General features: G+C 40.4%; 5 protein-coding genes and 1 long non-coding RNA gene across 8 annotated transcripts; 3 read left to right on the forward strand and 3 right to left on the reverse strand.

Annotated features, from left to right (window-relative positions):
- LOC109946711 lies at positions 1,267–1,926 on the reverse strand. Its single transcript, XR_002269794.1, has 2 exons — positions 1,843–1,926; positions 1,267–1,763 (listed from the first exon to the last, which is right to left on the reverse strand). It is a non-coding gene; the product is annotated as an uncharacterized LOC109946711 (long non-coding RNA).
- LOC18792449 (glutathione S-transferase U17) lies at positions 2,171–3,231 on the forward strand. The gene is made up of 2 exons (XM_007223806.2): positions 2,171–2,592; positions 2,704–3,231. The coding sequence occupies exons 1-2, from the start codon at positions 2,269–2,271 to the stop codon at positions 3,082–3,084; spliced, it is 705 nt and encodes a 234-aa protein (XP_007223868.1). The 5' UTR covers positions 2,171–2,268; the 3' UTR covers positions 3,085–3,231.
- Positions 3,869–8,241, forward strand: LOC18790281 (tetratricopeptide repeat protein 38). 3 transcript variants are annotated; one of them, XR_002269662.1, is made up of 14 exons: positions 3,869–4,230; positions 4,333–4,485; positions 4,569–4,667; positions 5,363–5,464; positions 5,713–5,856; positions 5,976–6,070; positions 6,142–6,286; positions 6,357–6,461; positions 6,817–6,923; positions 7,004–7,055; positions 7,475–7,557; positions 7,648–7,732; positions 7,806–7,870; positions 7,991–8,226. XR_002269662.1 is itself a non-coding variant. In XM_007222878.2 (14 exons), exons 1-14 carry the CDS (start codon positions 4,138–4,140, stop codon positions 8,075–8,077), a joined length of 1,407 nt encoding a protein of 468 aa, XP_007222940.1. In that variant the 5' UTR covers positions 3,869–4,137; the 3' UTR covers positions 8,078–8,241. The 3 variants fall into 3 exon arrangements, 2 of the variants coding, with proteins under 2 accessions (XP_007222940.1, XP_020410237.1); XM_007222878.2 differs by having other exon boundaries at positions 6,157–6,286; positions 7,468–7,557; positions 7,991–8,241; XM_020554648.1 differs by having other exon boundaries at positions 7,468–7,557.
- On the reverse strand, positions 8,311–11,120 carry LOC18789407 (LEAF RUST 10 DISEASE-RESISTANCE LOCUS RECEPTOR-LIKE PROTEIN KINASE-like 1.5). The gene has a single exon (XM_007225053.2). The coding sequence runs from the start codon at positions 10,541–10,543 to the stop codon at positions 8,603–8,605; it is 1,941 nt and encodes a 646-aa protein (XP_007225115.1). The 5' UTR covers positions 10,544–11,120; the 3' UTR covers positions 8,311–8,602.
- LOC18791520 lies at positions 13,505–17,648 on the forward strand. Its single transcript, XM_007223090.2, has 4 exons — positions 13,505–14,455; positions 16,230–16,829; positions 16,929–17,220; positions 17,317–17,648. The coding sequence occupies exons 1-4, from the start codon at positions 13,838–13,840 to the stop codon at positions 17,349–17,351; spliced, it is 1,545 nt and encodes a 514-aa protein (XP_007223152.1). The 5' UTR covers positions 13,505–13,837; the 3' UTR covers positions 17,352–17,648.
- Positions 17,871–19,830, reverse strand: LOC18789601 (pentatricopeptide repeat-containing protein At1g59720, chloroplastic/mitochondrial). The gene is given in 2 exon segments (XM_020565592.1): positions 17,871–18,172; positions 18,174–19,830. Coding segments are annotated over 2 exon segments (1,776 nt in total). The 5' UTR covers positions 19,724–19,830; the 3' UTR covers positions 17,871–17,946.

Consider the following 22,292-nt stretch of genomic DNA (forward strand, 5'->3'; position numbering starts at 1 on the left):
ATGGTTGGGGTGACCAACCTTCGATATCAACTTGGGTACCAAATCTCTAATTGTGTGTGAGAACCTTTGTATTGGTGGGCTCCACCTCTATTAGAGAGTTGGTACACAAGTTGGTATCTAAAGTTGGTCTCCCTAGCATCACCCTTTTTTTAATTCAAAAAAAAAAAATGGCACACGTTGGGCTAATATATATTATTATAGAAAAAAAAATAGACTTGAATTTAAGATATAAATGTGATAATATTATTATTTTTTTCTAAAATAAATGTAATTTACTAATGGGCTTTAAATAGGCCAGCCCGTTGGGTTTCAACCCAGCTTTGGGCCTAATTGATATTAATTATATGCATTTGAGTGGGCAATCAATTTTTACTATATTTAAATATAATTATGTGCATGTGAGAATTGGGTAATTTGGCTATTATTCTCGTTTGATGTTATCAATAGATGAATGAACCCCTAATCTTATTTCATCAACTATGAATTATGAAATTGTTCATTATGAGGGTCTAATTGCAATATTTATTTCATTTTCCTGGGCCTTTATTTTCTATTTTGAGCTAGCATAACTAAATGTGCACTACATCATACCAATAACATGTTTTTTTTTTCTTCGAAGTCAAAAGAATAAAATGTTCTTCTTAGTGCTCATAATGCTCAAGCTTCTTTGTTAAAACCATGGTCCCCCTAAATTAAGTTTGGAAAAATTCAATCTTTGGTCTAAGCTTATGTGAGTTTTAGTCGCTGTAAATATGAATTTTCACATCAAATTTCACTTTACTTTGGCCGGGTGCAGCTGTCTTGGCAGAGTTGGAGTGTCAAGTGTATGAGCAGAGAAGAAGATAGAAATAGAGGAGCGCTTGCATCCCAGAAATTCAACAACTGAAGCTTATTTGGGGCATTGCCAGGAAAAATATTGCAATAGAACCGCTTCAAGGGCCAACTTAAGGAAGACCAATAGCAATAGCCAGCCACCGATGAGTGGTTCTTGTTTGACTGAATCAATAGAAAGTTTATGCATATCAGCTACTTGGATCAGAATGAAACAAACGACGCAAACATATAAAATTGCAATAGAACCGCTTCAAGGGCCAACTTAAGACCAAGAGCCAGCCACCGATGAGTTATGCTTAAATATTAGCATCTATATCTTCATTTAATGAGATTGATAACTTTTGTAGAGTGTCAGCTGACTCGCACCAACCACAAGCACGACACAGTATGTATTTTTATTAATTCACTTATTAAAATATGAATAGAAAATAAGGTCATAAATAAATTTACGTGTTATAAATTGATAACATTGCGTGACGAGTATACATTGATATTGAGTTTGATGTGTCACGGTTCTCATGCTTGTGAGACCAAGTGATAGAAGCTGTATGAACTGAACTTAAAAATGGAACTTTGATTGTATATTGATTGTGAATTGGTAAATGAGACATGTTGGTTTTGGATGACTCATTCGCTTATCAGTCTGTTGCATTTTCTTGTAGTGGTTTCCGTCCATGAGAGGCATTGCTGCTCCTCAGGGAGAGGAGGCGAAGAAGGCGGCAATCAAGCAAGTGGCCCGGTGCTGTTGGAGGAAGCGTTTGAGAAGACTAGCAAAGGAAAGGACTTTTTCAGTGGAGACAAAATTGGGTATCTTGACATTGCATTTGGGTGCTTCTTGGGGTGGCTAAGAGTGACAGAGAAGATGAATGGCGTCAAACTGCTGGACGAAACAAAGACACCAGGGCTGCCCAAAGTTTGATGGTTGTTGTCTGTCATGGAACAGATCCAAACTTCACTACAAACGTTCTGTAAATCTAAATAAAAAAGAAAACAATAAGGAAAACTTACCTACATCAAGAATATCACAATGAACAATTAATTTGAAGTAGATTACAGTGGTATTCCTTTACATGAAAGTTATTCTGAAAAACAAGGCCTCCAATGAATTTTCCATGCTAAAATGTTAACAAATTTAAGTGAACTTTGTAAAGGTTACTTTCGACTTTGGACAATGTTAAGAGTCAAAAAATATGAATTGACTTAATACTTTAATTTTGCGGCCTACCCTTCAAACATGCATCCACCAGTGCACCTAACTATGTCGTTACACGCATTGACACCAAACTCACCACAGCCACTTTTCTAATCCATACTTACTTAACAATCCATGGTTGTTTCTCTTGTTTAATTCATCCCACCACGCTCACTAAACACAAAAACTCAGTGTTCGATTAAAAGCTTCGAGTGTGAGTTGTGAGAGATCGATCGATCATCATGGCCATCACCAAGAGCGACGTGAAGGTCCTGGGAATGTGGCCGAGCCCATTTGTGATGAGGGCTCGCATCTCTCTTAACCTCAAATCTGTCGACTACGAGTTTCTTCAAGAGACATTTGGATCGAAAAGCCAGCTTCTCCTCCAATCCAATCCAGTCCATAAGAAAGTCCCGGTTCTCATTCACGGTGACAAACCCATATGTGAATCTCTTGTCATTGTTGAGTACATTGATGAGGTTTGGGCCTCCGGCCCATCTATCCTCCCTTCCGACCCTTATGATCGCGCCACGGCACGATTTTGGGCTGCCTATGTCAGTGAGAAGGTAAATTAGCTATTCTATAGGAAGCACTTGTACTTATTAGCGTTTTGAAAAAAAATATTGTTACAATGGTTTTTACTAATTAATGTTTCTTGGTTTAAATGTGGGTGGCAGTGGTACCCATCATTGAAAGGCATAGGTGCAGCTCAAGAAGAGGAGGCAAAGAAGGCAGCAGTGGAGCAAGTGGAAGAAGGGCTGGCCTTGCTGGAGGAAGCATATGAAAAGTCCAGCAAAGGAAAGGACTTTTTTGGTGGAGATGAGATTGGGTACCTTGACATTGCGTTTGGGTGCTTCTTGGGGTGGCTCAGAGTCATAGAGAAACTGAATGGGGTCAAGCTGCTGGACCAAACAAAGACACCAGGGCTGGTCAATTGGGCTGACAAATTTTGTGCACATAGTGCTGTGAAAGATGTCATGCCTGAGACTGATAAGCTTGCTGAGATTGCTAAGATTCTTGCGGCCAAATTGAGAGGGGCAGCTGCCCCTCCCAAGTAATTACCAATTCCAAGGATAAATAACTTACTGTAGCCTTGCCCTATTTTATGTTCTGAATGTTACACAGAGAACATAGTTATCCTTATTTTTGTTTTTATTTTTATCTTTTTAATAACCATTGTCAATTGATACTTTGAACTTTTGAGCGAGGGCATTATATATTAGGTAAAGCTTCATCTTTTAACCGTTAAATTAAATTGATCAACCGTTAAATTAAATTGATTAACATGATCCAACTATTAAGATATAAGACTTTATCTAAAGGTCGACCCTTACTAAAGTGAACTTAACTTTTGAGTTACAAATTACAATTGGGCTCAAGGCCCAAAACTACCAACTTGAACCTTGTTTAGGCCTAAACCTGCACTTACAACCAGTCCATTTCAAAGCAAAATTACATTAACCATTTTTTCACTTAACAAAAACGAATCATATTTACAGATCATGAATTATGCACAGGCGACGTGGGCTTTGCTGTTGTGTCCACGGTGATTGAAAAGTATCAGATCCAAATGTTATGTCCCTACCTTACTCGAACCGCACAAAGCATCTGACAACAGAGAAAAAAGATAGTAAATTTAGGTTTTACTCATAAAAAAACTTTCACTTTTGGAAAAAGCCAAAGCTTTTTGAAAAAAGACGGAATAACCTCTCAACTTTCAAACCAAAGACATGCAAATGTAAAGGATTTCTTAGGAAATCAAAAAATAAATAAGGGCAATTTTGTCCATTTTTGCTTCTTTTAAAAATTTTCTCTCTCCTTTGGGCTTTTCCAAAATCTCCCAAAAAAGATTAGGCGCTGATGCTAACATTAGACTATCCACCAAATCAACGGCGACAATTGACAAAGACCTTCGTCATATTTTATGTTATGATCATCCATTTGCAAATTATACAGCAAAAAAACTAAAACCCAGTTTCCGTTGAAGTTACCGCCATTGTTTTGGCTAAGAAAAACACTGTTTTTTTAAGCAACAAGCTACTGATTCAAAGAGGTGAGCAGATTTTGCTCATTAAAAAAAAAAGAAAAAAAGAGGTGAGTAGAGTTAGGAAATGGAGGGAGGAGTGAAAGTTGACAAATGGGGCTACGAGGTGAGGACCTCTTCAGACGCTTGCATATCTGCCATCGACGATTTCTATGACCAGGCATGTCTTAATCTCCTTTCTTTTACTCAATTTTTCTGTTTCTATTGGTTTGGTATGTCAAAAGTTGAGATGGGTACTGGGATTTTTGGTGAATGAGTGAAGGTGTTGAGTTATGGGAGAGATAGGTCGGTGATATTGGAGGCACCGTCACATGACAAGGACTGCGTGCTTGCTAACATCTTGGCTGCCCATTTTCTCTGCTCCTCTGATCCTTCTCGAGCTCCTTCTCATCTCCAAGCCGCCAAGTCTCGGCTGGTAAGGTTGTTTCAAGTTGAACAATTTGACATCTATTGTTAATTAACCTTGGAGAGGTGTAATGGGAAATTTGTTGTGCACAGGAACAAGCTACTCAATACGAGAAAGCAGTTTTTGACGCTGTCAATTGTTTGATTTCTGAGAATAGAGATGATGATGTTGCTGTTGAGTTGCATTCTAAGGTGGGCCACTACCCACCCTCTTTATTAGTGGGGATTTTCCTTACTTGATGTGCATACCTATTTACTTGGCTTCCTACCACAGCTTTTAAATTGTACTTTCTCCACAATTTTCATACTCCATGTTAACTATTTGGTCAGTCATGCTGTTATTCATTGCAGATGATCCAGAAATGTACTTGCCCACCTTTAGTTTGGTTCTACTTATCTGTATAAATTTCGGATCATTGCCTCAAACTATAAACTGTTTTCACTTCAATGCCAATTTAGTTTTTAACAGATTGCTCAATCACTTTCCTCATAAAACTCGCTGTGCCATAATGATTTAGACACATCTTCTCATTTACAATTTCTCTTAATGAATTGCATAACCGATAGAAAAAAGATAGAAAAAAATATATCATCCTGAACCCAAGACATGAAAAGATGTTAATGAAGCATAATCTTGCTCAGTTGTTTTTGACAATGTTTTCAAATGCTTGTTTCCCCTTGTTCATCTATACAAATAAAGTGGAATGCTCCATAGGTGAATTTCTTATATTCCCGATTTTGGTACTAATGGTAAATAGTATAGGAGTAAATACTTTGCGGTTTAAGTATTTCGTATAAGTTTCAGTCTCCAGTACTTCAATATAAGTTTAGTCTTTTATTGTTCTATAGCCTTTGTTCATTAAATTTCATTTCATTTATTGTTGCAGCTCTTGAAAAGTTTCCCTAAAGATTTGGTCTCTCTGAAAAGGGCCCAAGTGCTCTGCTTCTACATGGCTCGACCTGATCTGTCATTGGATCTTGTTCAACAGGTTCATTTCTATGTTGAGGATGTGTGAAGTTTATACATTCATTGAACATAGTGGAGAATACTTAATTTTTTTACCCACCGTGTTTGCATGAATTATTGAGCAATTTCAATCAAAGGATAATAGTTTATGACTTAATAGAAACACACATTGTCTGGGGTTTTGAGCATTTTTAAGATATTAGTGGAACCTTTTTTGGGTGGGAATCCTTGTTTTGTTTTCTTGTTTGTCTTGTAACAGTCTGCTAACAGGTTCTGCCCAATAATGAACAAGAAAATTACATCTATGGCATGCTTTCGTTTCCTTTATTGGAACTTGGCCGGATGACAGAAGCTGAGAAAGCTGCAAAAAAGGGATATGAGATCAACAAGCAAGACTGCTGGGTGCACCATAACGTGAGTTATAATTATCTTGTTTGCTTTATATCACTATCTGCTAGTTGTCACAAGAAGTTTCTAATGCTGAAGTTCTTGACTCATTGTCGTAATTCATGTGTCCTTAATTTGTTATGCAGTTGTGCCATGTTCTTCAGTATGATTGCCGTTTTAAAGAAGCAGTAGAGTTTATGAAAGAGTGCTCATCCTCATGGGATTCTTGTTCGTCATTTATGTACGCACATTGAATTTATTCAAATTTAAACATTTTTTTTTCTCTTCACTTGATATTTAGATGCTATGAAGTGTTACGATTATCAGGGTCACACACAATTGGTGGCATGTAGCTCTTTGTTATTTAGAAGGCCATTCTCCAATCCAAACAGTCCTAAATGTATATGACCATTGTATCTGGAAGGAGTTGGAGAAACCTGATGCTGCATCTCCAGAGGTTTATTTCAAGTATTTTTGACATGACCAGCTCTTTTGCATCTTTCATTCCTAACTTCTTGTTCAATTAGGTGTACTTGAATGCCCTTGGGTTGTTGTTACGCGTGCATGTCCGGGGTGAAATAGATGCCTTTGAGGACCGTTTGAAGACCCTAGCAAATTGCGTGACTGATCAAGTAAGTTACAGAACATGACCCCTATTCCCTACCAATCTTCCTAGAAATCTGCTATTTGAGGGGATGTTTAAACCTCAGTTTCTGTTCAATTTTTGCAAGTGTGCTCGTTTTGTAGCAAAGAATAGAAGGTCTGAGAATTACGAAATACGCCTGTATAATAAAGATGGCCAGTATAATGTGTCAAGGGTGAATATTTATTACTTTTTTGGTTCATAGATTTGAAAAAAGAATATATATGAACTTGTAGCTATTATCCCAATGCTAGCTCTCTAGGTTATGCATGCTTCCTGTGCTGTTAATTATTGTCTCTCTATTTATCTAGTTCTGTTGTCTGAATGTGCTCCACTTTGTTCAGGCCAACTGGTATTTAGAGTGGCATCTTGACGTGTTAATTTTATGGGCCTTGGCTAATACTGGTGAGATTTCAAAGGCAGAAGATTTGCTCAAGGGCTTGACGTCCAGGTTAAAGGATCCTTCCACTCTCAACGACACTCTTAATGTTATCTGGCAATGTATTGATTGCTAGTCTGTTCCTCATGTAGGATTGCTAAGATGAAGAAGAAGAAGCAACAGCTAATGCAGAGACCAATACAGGTTTATTCTGATTGTGACCTCTTCAGTAATTTTTATATTGGAATCATTATTTATTCTTTGGTTCATTGTTTCTGCATTGCCTCTTCAAAAGGTACCTTTATATGTGCATTGGTCACATCAGACTACCTACTGAATCTTCCTCATATGGGAACCCTGGCATTGAACTTTTTATGAGCACTAAGAAGTTGTGTTATTACTTTTACCCAGGACTTGTTCCTTAATACTGTCAACGAATAGAATGATTTAGAAACTATGATTGCTACAGTTCGGGTTGGCATTAGAGATAATAAGCATCATTTCATTGAAAAATAAAAGAGCCATGATTCTTACCACTTTAGAACATATTCTTGCATCAATTTGAACTGCTTTCCTATTGAAGTTGGGGGCATCTTCACAATATCATTGTTATCAGCTTGCAGAAGCCTTGTACGAGTATGGGAGGGGTAATGAAAAACAAGCATTGGAATTGCTCGGTCCTGACTTCGATGCTGATGACTGCAAGGTATTAACATTAAGAATTGCTTGTCTTACTCTGGCCTATTTTCACATAGAAGAGCACTAAAGAATTTCTATCCACTTACTACAATGCAAGATGGTTGGGGCCTCAGGTGAACAGCTTGATATATTCAATGAAGTCTGGTACTGTATGTTGCTTAAAAATGGACAAGCCGCAAAAGGTATGGTATATGCTACTCTTTTGCCATCAAACCTCCCAGTGGTTTTGTTTCTAACTTTGTGTCCGAATTCTAGCAATCGAAGTGATTGAGAAGCGGATAAAAACAAGAGAAGGGATCCCTTTCCTTTGGCGCCTGCTGGTATATATCTCTGCTATACTAGAAGATGTTTTTAGCTTAATAATTTTATATTTGAATACGAGCTCTAGGACCGTTCTCTGTTAGAACAGTTGCATTTAAAGGAGTGTGTTTTGCTTGCAGGAGAGGGGCTATAAACTGACAGGCAGGGAGGAGGCTGCAATTGCAAGTGCGAAAGCCAAGCTTTTGGAGACTGCATATTTCCCATAACCAGTAAGATCACAGCCAACCAAATTAAGGTGTTGTACATGTAATGTAACAAATAAGGACACAAGCAAATTTCCACATCTTGTAACACGAACAAATATGTACATTTGATGTTCAAATAAAATCAGTCTATAGTTTCCTTAACTTGGAAACAATTTATGTTTTTCTCTTCTACATCAAAATTCAAAGTAAATTCATCCTTTGGTTTGTTTTAGTGATATGGGCACTTGGGTATATGAACAAAACGCCAAAATTCGATTTTGAATATTGGAATTTATAATACACAGTAAAAGCCAGAAACTGGGAAAACAAAAAACGAAAAAAACACAGTTCTTAAAGTAACCAAACAGATCTATCTATTCACATTCTATCCAGTCCAGTCTTTTTCTGCGACGCAAAAACCTTCTTCTGAGAGCTGAGATGAGACACAACACAAACACTCTCTCTCCCTTTCACTTTCGCTTGTCAGTCAAACCCCCGCACATGTGCATCTGACCCCACACACGCACACCCGCCCATCAAATCCAATCAGCCTTTCGCCACCTCATCACCAATCAAATTCGAACTCGAAGCCCGGCTCATCCCACGTGTACGGCTCCTGATACGCTTCAGCTCCTCTACTACTTCCCTGGCATCTGGACGGTCGTCCTTATCCGCCGCCACGCACCTGAACGCCAGCTCCGCCGCCACATCAACGCCGTCGATCACATTTCCGTCGACTATGAAAACCGGGTCGACGACCTGGTGGAGCAGACCCATCTGGATCTTGGACACCACCAAGTCAGCCAACGCCAGCTCCCTCTTGTCCCTCCTCTGGTCCACCGCTCTCAACCCGGATATCAGCTCCAGCAGCACCACCCCGAAGCTGTACACGTCACTCTTGTCCGTCAACCGGAACGACCGGTGGTAATCCGGGTCCAAGTACCCGGGCGTCCCTTGCGGGCCGGTCCAGACATACCCGGACGTAGACGACGACGTTTCGGGGAACACTAATAGCCTGGACAGCCCAAAGTCCCCAACTTTGATCCTCATGTCTTTCTCCACGAATATATTCGACGACGTTATGTCTCTGTGCACCACCGGAGGCACCACCGAGAAATGCAAGTACTCCATAACCATGGCCGTTTGCAGAGCAATGTCGACCCTCACCTGCCACGTCAGAGACCCTTTACGGTACAAGCTCTTCGGGCCGTGAAGGTGGTCGGCGAGAGTTCCATTAGGGACGTAATCGTAGACCAGAACAAGGCCTCTTGGATCGCTGCAATAGCCGTGGAGTTTGACCAGGTTTGGGTGGTCAATCGAAGAGAGTATCAAGATTTCGTTGCAGAAGCACTTGTTGGAAAAGGCTCGACCAGAGGCGGCGCCATGGTGGGGCTTGTGGAGATACTTCACCGCCACGACCCGCCCATCGTAGAGCTGACCCAGATACACTGACCCGAACCCGCCGTCTCCGATTTTGCGCTTCGGGTCGAACCGGTTGGTGGAGGATTCGAGCTCTTCGTATGTGAAGACTGGTGGGAGAAGACTAGCTGAGCGGTGGCGATGGAGGAACAGGGTTGTTGGGTCTTCTTCTGTGGCAGAGGAGCTTAATCTTCTGGACCTGAAAATGGCTATAAAGACTGAGACAATGATTAGGAAACAAGCCAATGTGAATACAGAGGACAAGATGGCGATTCGATTGGGGCTGTCTTTGCTAATCCATGGTGGTGAAAAGTGAGGTATGGGGCGAAAGCAGAGGAATTGCTTCTCTGGGTCAGAGGAATTGAAGCCACAGAAGCCATTGTTGGCCTGACAATCTCTGCAGCTGGAAAAGTAAGAGTCTTGAGCTTCGTCCCACTCGAGCTCGATCCCCCATTTGAGGAAATTGTCGAGAAAGCCCAAGACATCGCCTTGGCAGCCCTGCGCTGTAACAGGGCGGTGTGGAGATCCACAGTCATGGAGAAGCTTGAGTGGGTTTTTGATGAGCTTGCATTCCCAAGGACAATGGCTGCAGTTGGGAAGAGTTGGAGGGGAGCAAGGTTTGAGAACGGAGAGCCGAGAACAAGAAGCGTCGGAGATTCGGAAAGGCGAGGCAGAGAGGTTGATCGAGCGGTCGGGGATGGAGAGAAAGTGAGGGAACGAGCAGTTCGTGTCGGCTGATTTTGTAAGTGAGCTTGTTGAGGTGGTGATGTGAGGGGAGAGAACAAGTGAGGCGGAGCTGGGTTCGTAGCGAAGGAGAGAGAAAGAGAAGTTATTGATGGAGATGGTGGAATGAGGAGCAGCGCATTTGATTTGAAAGGAAGGGTGGCCACAACCAGGTAAAGAAGAGAAAGGAAAGGGAGGTGGTGAAGTGAATGGTGGACATGAAAATGTGGAGGAGGAGGCCTCTGGTTTTGAAGAACATGAGTGGGTGGCTGTGGAAACTGAGAAGATTGTCAGTAGGAGGAAGACAAGGGCTGCTGAGAGTGTGGTTGAGTTTGGTGGAGGCATGGATGGGAATGGGAATTGGAATGTGGTGAATGAGAGAGTGTAAAGAGTGTAGTTTTAGAAGTCATGAAAAAGATAAAAATGAGATCTCGAAATGAATTGAATCTGATGTAGAGGAGGGAGGAGGAGGATCACGTGAAGCAAGGTGGAAAGAAGACAAAAAAACTCGAAAGGGGTGGGTGGACGAATGGCGATCGAGGTCTGTGTTGAATATTTATTTACCTCTTTGTTTCTATTTTCATAGATTTCTTACCTGTTTCTCTTCTTTTCCTTTTCTTTCTTCTATTCTCTTTCAATTGCAGCAGTCATAAATGCTTTTACTTTTTAACTTTTTAGGGTGTAACATCACATTCATAGTACTTTAGCTTTCTGGGTCTGAAATTACTTTGGTAAGCAACTTCTTCTGTATTTTTCCTCCTCCATTATTGAGCTTTAAGGTTGGGGTTCAGAAGGTCTTTCCCTGTCAACATATATTCGTTGAGTAATCAATTATAAGTTTTTTAGTCGGCGATTAATGAATTACTAGCCTGTGGCACGCATGTGCCAACTGAATTTTTTTTTTTTTTTTTTAATTTTAGAATTAAAAAAGATAATATAAGTAGTTATATTCTATAAAAATGGACCTATTATCTGATTTTGTTTTTTATTTTAATATAAAAAAATATAAATTTATCATATTATTCTTATTTAATATTTAAATTAACTAATAATATTTTTTGATATTTTGAATGTTTCATCATTCTCTATCTTTTACTTTTTATATATAGATTATGACTCAATATTAGATATATATAAATAAATAAATAAAGGGACTTAAAAATGTTACATTGTTTGTTTTCTTATTGCTTGTGTTGACTGGGGGACATGCGAAAGCATTTGACAAACAAGGGAGGGTGAAAACATAGAACAGCCTTTTCTCTTTTCTTTTTTCTTTTTTTAAAATTATAATGGTAAGGGGCCCCAAGACCAAAATGAGCATGGAAATTATAAAAAGCTCGTCGATTTCTGGGAAATAATATAAAAACAATTATCTTCTGTACTTGGTTACATACAGCCGTGCAGTAGCAGAGCATAGGGGTCTCCGCTTTCAACATCAAGCAAGCTTAAATATATTTTTTTTCTTTTTTGCCCTTGCTACTGTTTTGTTGAAGTTAAGGCCTCAAGCCCAGATGCATGAATTTATGTTGTCTTGAAGACCCAGCGACACCAATGCATGGCCCATGAAAAACGTCTTTGTGGATTTGGCACTAGCGCTGGGCATATGGGACTAAAAACCGGTCAAACCGGTTGAACCAAATCGATCGATTCGGTTTTATGTGGTTTTTTTCTTTTTTTTTTTGGTTAATGATGTATGAATCGGACCGAATCGGTGGTCATAGTTTGACGCCCGATTCCTAATTTTAAAAATCATCAGTTAACCGAACCGAACTGAGTATGTTAAATTATATGTAATTAAATAATTATAATACACGTGAATGGTGAATGATGCATATGTTTTAGTTTGAAAGGATTGATTGAATGAATGAATTTGAATTTGTTGTTATGTGAATGGTGAATGAATTTCAAGCATGTTTTGAATGAATGTTCGAGTTTGAATGAATTTAGAGTCTAAATGTTTTCAAGTAGGTTTTCACAAAACCGAGGCAACCGGTTAACTGAGATGATCAGTTTCTCACCTCATTAGTCGGCGCACGGTTTGAATTTTCTCCAAACCAGTGTTCATGGTTCAGCACACGATTTGGGCTCAAAATTAAACCAAACCAAACCGAGCCCACCTCCATTTGGCACTATGATTTGGGACAACGGAGCTCAAGAATTCTATCGTTATGAGGGGATGAGGCCTTATCTCTTAACCGTTGAATCAAATTAACTAATTAAATTTAATGATTAACTAATTTGATCTTAATTGATAAGACTCTTATTATAGAATTACTCGAGCTGAGCTTCAATTTGTTTTGTGCTTCGTCTACAACTTTATTTATTTATTTTATTTTTAAATTAGCGCTATCATTCAGAGTCACAATCGGTTTGACCTTGTACGCTCACGCTTGGTGTTGTATATATTGTATTTTACTGAAATTGTCACTGCGACAATCAGGGACCTGATAAAACCAACGAGTTTTAGCATGAGAGTGGCCAATTTTGCGTTTCGTAAGTATATTATATTGGAATATATTTTATTGGAAAATCCAGTAGCTTATTATTCTGCCCCAACCATTTTCACTACACCAGCTAATGCCAACACAGCGTCTACTTTTCCAGAACTAGTCATCTTCTCTAAGTAAGAAGCCCATTTAAATGGACAGGACAATGGGAAGGGGAAAGATAATGGAGATGAGAGAGGGAATATAAAATAAAATAAATACGAGAAAGATAATTAAGTGATATTCTATATATATATATATATATTTGTTGTAGAGTACGCCGGCCTAAAACCGTTTCATTTAATATTAAAATAATTTAAAGTAATTTAAACTATTATTTGTGTAAAAAGAACAATATATTAGATATCGTTATTTCTAGTTAAAACATGTAGGTTCATAACCTCTCAAGTGACAAATTTAAGGGGATTTTCACTCATTTAATACATTAATTGTATTTGTTTCTAGAGACGAAGAAATTCATTCTTGAATTGGTGCATGTAAATCAATCCCCCTTTTTTTATTCCTCTTTTTTTTTTGGTGGTGGAGGTAAGTTCAGTCTTTGTTTGACAAGAACGAATTACGGTCCACTAACTTGAGCTTCTAGACAACACCCTCGGACGCGTTACGTCTCGCGAGCATGCCAAGACAAATCATCCAATGGTCAATTCTGCATCTCCCTATGTAGTCACGGAGAAACTTGCGTGTAACACGATTAATATTATTTTGTTATTTTCAATTAATTAAATTATATCTTTTTATTTGACATAACATAATTAATCGTAAATAGCAAAAATATATATAAGTTTTTCTGCTAGTCACGAGCTACCCCAAATCCCAAAACCCCCCGTATATATTCTTTGACTCAATTAATTTGTTTCCACCAGGAAACTTCATCATCTTCCTCAGTCAATTAACAAGTCCCAGATCGTCATTTCCTTCTCATCTTCTGCTCTCGCCATCGTGCCAACTTATAATATTATTATGACTTCATCGTCAATGTGTGAACAAGTTTAATACCAACAAGCAATTTCCAAACAAACCAACCTTTTCCAAATCACCTCAATTTCTCAATTTTTTTATTCTTCTTACTAAAATCCCACAACTATAATCAATTTCATCTTCATCACTCTCAACTTGATCATTGATCATCACCATGGAGTTCTTCAACACCGCCAAGGCTGTGAAGCTCCGCAGCCACCTCGACAAATACCTCGTCGCCGACGACAATCAAGAGTCCGTGCGCCAGAGCCGAAACGGCGCCTCCCGAAAAGCCCGCTGGACAGTCGAGCTCGTCGACAACAAATCCCACGTCGTCCGCCTCAAGAGCTGTCACGGCCTCTACCTCGCCGCCGCCGACCACCCCTTCCTCCTCGGCATGACAGGCAGAAAAGTGCTCCAGGCGGAAGCCGACAAGAGCATGGACTTCAAGTTCGAGTGGGAGCCCATACGCGACGGCTTTCAGCTCAAGCTGCGGACCTGGTGCGGCAAGTACTTGCGCGCCAACGGTGGGCCGCCGCCATGGAGGAACGCCGTCACTCACGACGACCCTACCACGTCCACCACCCAGAACTGGATTTTGTGGGACGTCATCGAGGCCGAGGTCCCGGCTTCCGAGTCTCTCACGGATTTTTTACTGTCGCAGCAGTCGAGTTTTTCGTCGTTTTCTGATGAACTTAACGGGTCGGAGTACGGGTCGCCCGTTTCGGTTTTTTCCACAAAGTCGCCTACGCTGCTGTCTCCGAAACCGTCTTCAAATAAACTCGCTAAGCAGGTATGTTTTTAATGTTTATTGTTTTTTTAAAAAAAATATATATGATTAGTTTGATAATTGAGTAATTAAGAAGCTTCATTTGTTAATTATGATTAATTGTTGATTGATTCTGCAAAAGGGTAGTAGAGGAGAACTATTTCTCTATTTCCATTTCATTGCATCTTTTTCCTTATTTTTCTCCATGTGTTACTTATCAGGATATGAGAAAGAGAATTAGATAAGGAAACAAAAATAGGGAAGTTTTTCTCGTGGCAGAGGCTTATAGGTTTAGTGTTTGGATTAAATTGTGGTCATGATTTTAGGCATGGAAAGTGTGTTGACAAGTAGCAGTGTGTTGATATCTGGTGACTAGACATAATGTTTGATTGATTAGTTGGGTATGCATGTACACTTCTAAATGTGTAAGTAAGGAATCTATAAAGTGTGATAAACCTAATTTTGGTGGGAGGATTTTTGCTCGTTACTTTAACTTAAGGTGTATGTCTATTATTTGTTTTAACGTTTGATACGTGTCCATAAGTATAACAATAGTTATATAAATTAAAGCAATAAGTTAACTATAATTATATCTATAAATACGTATCAAGTATTAAGAAGGTTGATGAGCATACACCTTGAGTTAAAGTGGTGAGCAAAAATATCACACGGCAATTCCTTTTGTGAGTGGGAACTTGGTGTTGATTTATTATGAGAAGAAAGTAGAAAGAAAACGGACCTACTTCATTTTAATCTCACATATATAATATGAATCTTACTTTGTGGTTGAAAATGAAAAGGTTAATACAAAATGTGGGAATTGTGTATTCTAGAAGCAAAAAGATGGAAGCTATCGAATTTACCTTTTGTTAGTAAAATATTGTTTTGAAGTTGCAATTTTTCACCTCTTTTGTTTGTTTGTTTAATTACAATATTGCAGATTGATCTTTGTCTCCTTATTTGGCTGGTTATTAGAGATATTTTTGTATGCAAACTGCACACCAACCCTTACGCACTACAACTTAATGGGCACAGAGAGTGGACACAAAAAACCGCACTACTTTAAACAAACACAAGACATTTTGGTCATAAAAAACATTATTGATTGATTTCATCATTTTGAACTTGATGTAGTTATACATCTTTGTCATATCTTTGCACTACCATAATGAAAGTGGACCATTCTACCCTCGTATGCGAACACGTAATTACTAGTTGTTATCAAAACTATAAATACACAGAAAAGCACGGTAGTGGTAGTAGATAGATCATACCTGTTTTCAGTTGTCATGATTTTGATATTTCCAGGTAGGTTCACATGGCTCTGGACAATGGATGTCTAGTGGATTTTCATACCTTTTTTTTCAATTGCTTCAAAATGAAGATATCAATTTATTCATTTATTTATCTAAGAAAACACAGCAATTACAATAATAAAAAAATATATATAAAACAAACAAATTTAAATAAAATAATAAACAATAAATGGGCTCGGCCCAGGCCCCTGCATGCAGTGGGCCCATCTCAGCCTCCCACACGGAACCTACTACGAAGAAGCCAGGCCACGTAAGTGCCACGTACACAGAACCGCGTTGTACTAACCCGGTTGTGTGATGGCGCTGACTAGCCTTTGTCTTAGCTCACAAGCACTACAAATACAAATGCAAGGATAGGATATCTCATCCGCTTGCGTGTCTGAATCCGAAACTGAAAAAAGCCCAATTAGATTCAAACCTTCTTCAACATTTTTCCTTCTCTGAGTTAAAATCTTCAACTCTATTTTTTCTGTTCCAATCAGACCAATTCGAACAAGTTCAGAATCGGCATGAACCTCTTCCAAAACGCCAAGGCGGTGCGCCTCCGCAGCCACCACGACAAGTACCTCCTAGCCGAGGAGGACGAAGAGTCCGTGACCCAAGACCGAAACGGGTCATCCAAGAAGGCCCGATGGACCGTCGAGTTCGTACCCGAATCCGATACCATCATCCGCCTCAAGAGCTGCTTCGCCAAGTACCTCACCGCCTCCAACCAGCCCTACCTGCTCGGCATGACCGGCCGGAAAGTGCTCCAGACTCTGCCCCGGCGGCTCGACTCCTCGGTGGAGTGGGAGCCCATCAGAGAAGGCACCCAGGTCCGGCTCCGGACCCGGTACGGCAACTTCCTCCGAGCCAATGGGGGCCTGCCTCCGTGGCGGAACTCGGTGACCCACGACATTCCTCACAGAACCGCCACTCAAGATTGGGTTTTGTGGGATGTGGATATCGTCGAGATTCATATTCAGTCTCCGGTGCATAAACCTTCGGCCCCACAGCCTCTTCCCCATTCCGATTCCCTGGAATTCGATTCCAGCTCCCCTTCTGCTGTTTCGATCAAATCCGACCATTTTTCCAGACAAGAGGTTTGTTTAAGAATTGGGATTTTCTATTTTCTTCCTTAAATCTTTAAAGTTGAAATCTTTCGAATTTTGAGTAATATTTTTTTCATGTTGGTGTTGCAGTCGAGTGATTCTTATGCGGAGTCGCCACCAAAATCGGAGGGGAGGACAATATATTACCATATAGCTGAAGATAATGGTGATGTGGACGATGAAGCAGCGCAGGGTTACTCTATGACCTTCAAAGGAAATGGGGTTGAAGAGTTGACTCGTAAACTGGAGGAAGAGACAGGAATTGAGGGTCTCATTGTGTGTGCTCGAAGCCCTTTGAATCGCCAGCTCTTTCCCCTTCGCTTGCAGCTTCCCCCAAACAATGTCACTATGCAGGTTGTTCTGGTGATGTCAAGTTCAAAAGGTGAGCCTTTTATTAGTTTCTAGCTTGTTAACATAATCTGTTCTCGGACTTGGAATGGTTTTCTGATTTGTTTTGTTTTACATTTTGATGCATCAGTTGGGCAATCTCTTGCAAAACAAGGTTTATTATAGGAGGGAGGTATCAAATGGAAATCAAAGTTTTGGTCAGGCTACTGCGTCTTCTGTACATATCGATTAAGACTTGTTTGTATGTTAAATCTTAAAAGAATTCGAATCAACGATAATGGGGGGAAGCCCTTTCTTTAGTTGATGTCTTGGCTATGGTGGAAGGACATATGCTAACGTTGTTGCCTTGAAATGTATGAATTCATGGCTTTGTTCCTCCTCCTCCTGCTGCCAGTTCTTCCTGTGACAATTATTTGTGGATTAATCATTTATTTATTTATTTACGTATTTTGGTGGCTTAAACATGTGCTACTTTGAAATCTGAGGAACATGATTTATCCCACCCAAGACTTTCTCCCGCTTTAAACGCAGGTTATTGATAGACCCCTAATGGGAAACAGGTGAAGATTCTTTGACCCCAAACCAAACCCACGAGCTAATTTCTTTTTTAATTATTGTTTAGAATGTGACTTGTTCTCTCACAACAACGTGCGAAGGCAAACGCCAAGCCTCTTGCCTGAAAAATGTCGACGAAATGTTGGCAAATAGCCTTTTTCTATACATTTGCTGACTCGTGATACAATCATACAACTATGAAAAGTTACCAATAATCCATACAAGAGCAGATGCCGTCTCTGAAGTGATGAAATCGAGCACGATCTCTCATGATAATCTCCATGTTGAATATTTTACAGATCAATTTGGTTACCTTATGGCAGTCATTGCATATCCTCAGGTTCTTGAATATGCGTATAGGCACGCCAGGGTTCAAGCTCAAGAGCCCAAAAGCAATGGCTATTCTCTCACTAGGTCATGACCCCTTATTCAAGCCTTTCTTTAAACACATCCAGAACCCTATATATTTCTCTACTGCGAGGGTGAGATATGTCCCCTGCAAAAAATTCATGGGTAACACCATCTATCTCTATCAAACTACAGCCGGGCTCTTTCACTACACCGTCATCTGTCATTAGTTTTCTAATCGATCCAACGTCGTTCCAACGGCTAGCTGAAGCATATACTCTTGACAGAAGCACGTAAACACCACTAGAAACACCTCCTAGGCCTCCTGTAGACTCGAGGATCTGCCTGGCCACTTCTTCACTTAGCTCAACACTAGCGTGCTGCTTACTACATGCATCAAGAAGACTCCTCCATATTACAATGTCGGGTTTCATGGGCATTGTTGTCACCAAATTCAATGCTTCGTAGATGAAGCCGGCACGTGCCAAGAGATCAGCTAGGCATCCGTAGTGTTCTAATCGGGGTTCAATCCTGTACTTGTTTACCATCATTTCGAAAAACTTGCGTCCTTCGTTTACCATGCCTCTGTGATTACATGCACTCAGAACACCAACAAATGTGATAGAATTGGGCGCAAAGGTCTCCCTTTTAACCAAACGTTCAAAATATTTCAAGGCAGCCTCAGCTTGACCATGCATGGCAAATCCTAGAATCATATAATTCCATGTACTTACATCACGTTTTGGCATTCTGTCGAAGACTTGCTGAGCAATTTCCAAGGACCCACATTTGAAATACATATCAATCAACGAAGAGTTTATCAAAACATCGTTAGCCAGACCACCATCACACTTCCTCAACACATAAGCATGAGCCCACATCCCAAAATACAAAGCACCCAAACCAGCACAAGCATTTATAATGCTCTGCATTGTGTACCCATCGGGCTCAAACATCTTCTGCATTTCACCAAACAGTTTCAGCGCAGTCTCAAACTCGCCAGCCCGAACAAACGAATCAATCATAACATTCCAGGACACAACGCTTCTTTCGCGCATTTTCTCAAACACCTTCTTCGCCAATTCCAAACGCCCACAAGAAGCGTACAAATGAATCAAACTGTTGTTAATATAAACATCCGAATCAAACCCAAGTTTAACAGCGTTGGCATGCGCTTGTTTCCCTTCGGACAAGGCAAACAAGTAGGCACAAGCTCTAAGAACAAAAGGGAACGTATATTGATCGGGCATAGCAACCCCGTCAGCTAACATTCTACAGTAAAGCAACATGGCCTGCTCTTCGCGCTGAGAGCTTCGTGCGCAGGCCCTGAGGAGAGTGTTCCACATGAACGAATTGGGGTTCTCAATCTGATTGAAAACCCGAAACGCGTAGTTGATATCGGCGAGCGAAGAGAAATGGAGAATTCGGCTATGGAGGAAGAGGGTGTGTGGGTTTGTGGTCGATGTGGCGCGCAATGTGTGAGCGTGTATCTGCTTGAGCTGAGACATGTCCGTACACTCGTTCAACAGGTGGAGAAGATGGGTGTGGAGGTGGGTGCGTGAGTCTCCATTATTGGAGCTGTGAAGAGGGAGATGATGATGAGGACGTGGGGTTGGTGTGATTGCCAGGACCATTGCCGCGCTGCCAAATCTTTGCAACGCCGTGAGAGATCATAAGCACACTGTTATTTTATCTTTTATGAAAAAATCACCTATATATTTTTTGTCGTGTGAATATGAAAATATCTACATATTTTATTATGCATACGAATATTATATGTATTTCTTTGTCAATTATTAAATTTAAATTACTGTTTATCATTGTGGGGACTTTTTCGTTCCGGCAGCTACTGCAAGCCTGGGCTGTTGTAAAGAGCCAAATGTGTGAAAATTGCCCATTGGTCTGAGTTCAAGAATTAGACTCCAAAAATACTTCGAAAAGGTAGCTGAGCCTTAGTCAGCACTTTGATTACCTTCACCAGCAAAACTAATAGTCGCTTACAGATAAATACTTAGCTTGACATGAGAGGCTTGTGGCATGGAAGCAAATGAGTCATGCGTTTAGCATTAAAGAGAGAGAGGGTTGTGATTTCCAATGAGAAACAAGGGTTTAAGGTAAGGGAAGAAGGGTATTTTGAGAGGATTCGTTAAAAAGAGAGAGAGAGAGAGAGAGAAAGAGAGAGAGAGATGAGAAGAACAATGAGTGTGTTGAGTAATTTTCTGGCAGCCTGACAAAAGCTATGTCAGACTCTGAAATGGCTTGCCATAAGAGAAAATGGGAGGAGATGGAGGAATAGGGCACGAAATTGCAGGGCTTTAGGAGTGAGAGATAATACTTGCTCTCTGGATGTGGGTTATAGCTAGTGGTGAAGTAGTGGGTGTGATTTTTGATGATGGGTAGGAAATGCCTATTTGTATAGGCGCTGAAAACTCTTTCTTCCCAAGAAACCCTAGATGGTTCCTCTCAAATCTGCCAAGTCTCTCTCCCCCCCCCCCCCTTTTCTCTTCTCTTCTTTTGATTCATTCCTATTTTGTGAAATATTCCTTAGCCCAAACACTCAAAGACAAGATTTTTGGAGGCTCTAGAGCCTTCCCGCAGCTGTTTCAGTGGCAATCTCCTATCTTTGGTTATCATATCTCTTTCTTTTCTCCCCTATCATGACAAGAGCTGGTAGGAGAAAGAGATGGGTAACAATGTTGGTCTGAAGGGTGCTGCGTGCACTAATATCCTTTGGTTCTTCAAGTGGTTTGCCTTGGGTTTGTTTCTTGACCATGTGCTGGAGACTCCCAGCTGTCCACTTTCGTGAGTGGCTTTTGGCTTCTGTAGTTGTTTTGTCTCCAGCTATGTGCTAGAGACTTTCATATATTTTCTTGGCCATTTGGGCCTTCCTAAGGTGATGGGTTAGTGTACTAAAGGAATGGGCCAGCCTCCTAGAGTGATGGACCATTTTTATTAGAGTGATGGGCACATTTTATAAAGTAATGGGCTACCTATTTCCTAAAGTATTGGGCTATTTTCCTAAAGTATTGAGCTTTTTTCTCTCCTTTATGCTCACCCACATATTTGGGCTCAAGAAATGGGCTTGAGTTTTGGGACTTCGAAGCAGCCCAAAACTTCCATTTCTTGGTTTATCAATGGGCCTCATGAAAGCTCGTTACCATCCATACCACAACCCACTCAGCAAGCTCCGGGCATTTGCATGGCTTGAGCCCACTTAAGCTTGTAGCCTAGCTATGTGTAAAATAATGATTTTCCGCTTGGCATTGCATGTCGATTGATGTGCTTGAATTTTATCGTCTTTGAAAAGGGATATTATGCTTGACGGGATAATTAGCATGAGTTTGTAGAGCCAGTGCCTTTTATAGGCTTATTTCAATTCTTAGCGTGACGAATTGCATATTTTGGCATGGCACATGGTCGTGGCTTGTGCAAGTGTGCATGACGAACTTTCGCAAACCCAAATTGGGTTTCTTCTCGGTAAAGTATCGCATTGGGCCTGGAATTTATTTGGGCCAAACCTTGAATTTTTTAGGTCTCAACAATCCAGTTTGACATTGCTGTACTGTGAAAATAATCGATGTCAGATTTGTTGTGAGAGAAATCAGTTTAGCGTTAGGTAAACTTTTTGTTAAAAGTGTTGTTGGTACAATAATCAGTTTCTAAGTGTCTGGTAAATTTTTTGTGTGAAAGTGTTGTGAGCGTTGTATAATGACTAAAAATGGTATTATGTTAGAGTGGCTCCAGCGAAGGAGCCCAGCCCGAGGTAAGGGCAGAAAAAAAAAAAAATTTCGCTCCAGCGTGCAGCCCAGGCCCGGGTTTGGTGTGGGACCCACCAACTCGGGCCAGCCCGAAGGCCAAACCAGCCCCAGGTCCAAAACGCGGGTGCTGACGTCAGCGCTGGCGTCACGCTGACGTCAGCTAGGGCTGTCAAAAATTTTTTACCGTTGGCGCGTGCAATGCACGCGCCAACGGTAAAAAAATTTTGAATCAGCGCGCGCTGACGCCAGCGCCAACGGTAGGCTGCCACGTGTCGCGCTCAGTGCCTTCCGATCTGCTTCTCCTTTCTAATCCAACGGCTGAGGCTTTTTTGGGTGAAAAAAATATGAAAAAAAATTCTAAAAAATTCTAAAAAATTCTGGTATTTTTTTCTATAAATACCTATCAATACCCTTCACTTTCAACACCAATACTCTTACATTTCAT

The sequence above is a fragment of the Prunus persica genome, chromosome G1, assembly GCF_000346465.2.
Source record: "Prunus persica cultivar Lovell chromosome G1, Prunus_persica_NCBIv2, whole genome shotgun sequence".
NCBI classification, from domain to species: domain Eukaryota; kingdom Viridiplantae; phylum Streptophyta; class Magnoliopsida; order Rosales; family Rosaceae; genus Prunus; species Prunus persica.

Coding starts and splice junctions, on each gene's coding strand:
- LOC18789407 (XM_007225053.2), bottom strand. CDS start 10,543: ATGCCTCCACCAAACTCAACCACACTCTCAGCAGCCCTTGTCTTCCTC.
- LOC18790281 (XM_020554648.1), top strand. CDS start 4,138: ATGGAGGGAGGAGTGAAAGTTGACAAATGGGGCTACGAGGTGAGGACC. Junction 4,668..5,362: donor CTGTTGAGTTGCATTCTAAG/GTGGGCCACTAC, acceptor TTATTGTTGCAG/CTCTTGAAAAGTTTCCCTAA. Junction 7,871..7,990: donor CTTTCCTTTGGCGCCTGCTG/GTATATATCTCT, acceptor TTTTGCTTGCAG/GAGAGGGGCTATAAACTGAC.
- LOC18792449 (XM_007223806.2), top strand. CDS start 2,269: ATGGCCATCACCAAGAGCGACGTGAAGGTCCTGGGAATGTGGCCGAGC. Junction 2,593..2,703: donor CTGCCTATGTCAGTGAGAAG/GTAAATTAGCTA, acceptor TGTGGGTGGCAG/TGGTACCCATCATTGAAAGG.
- LOC18791520 (XM_007223090.2), top strand. CDS start 13,838: ATGGAGTTCTTCAACACCGCCAAGGCTGTGAAGCTCCGCAGCCACCTC. Junction 14,456..16,229: donor CAAATAAACTCGCTAAGCAG/GTATGTTTTTAA, acceptor TGTTCCAATCAG/ACCAATTCGAACAAGTTCAG. Junction 17,221..17,316: donor GGTGATGTCAAGTTCAAAAG/GTGAGCCTTTTA, acceptor TTGATGCATCAG/TTGGGCAATCTCTTGCAAAA.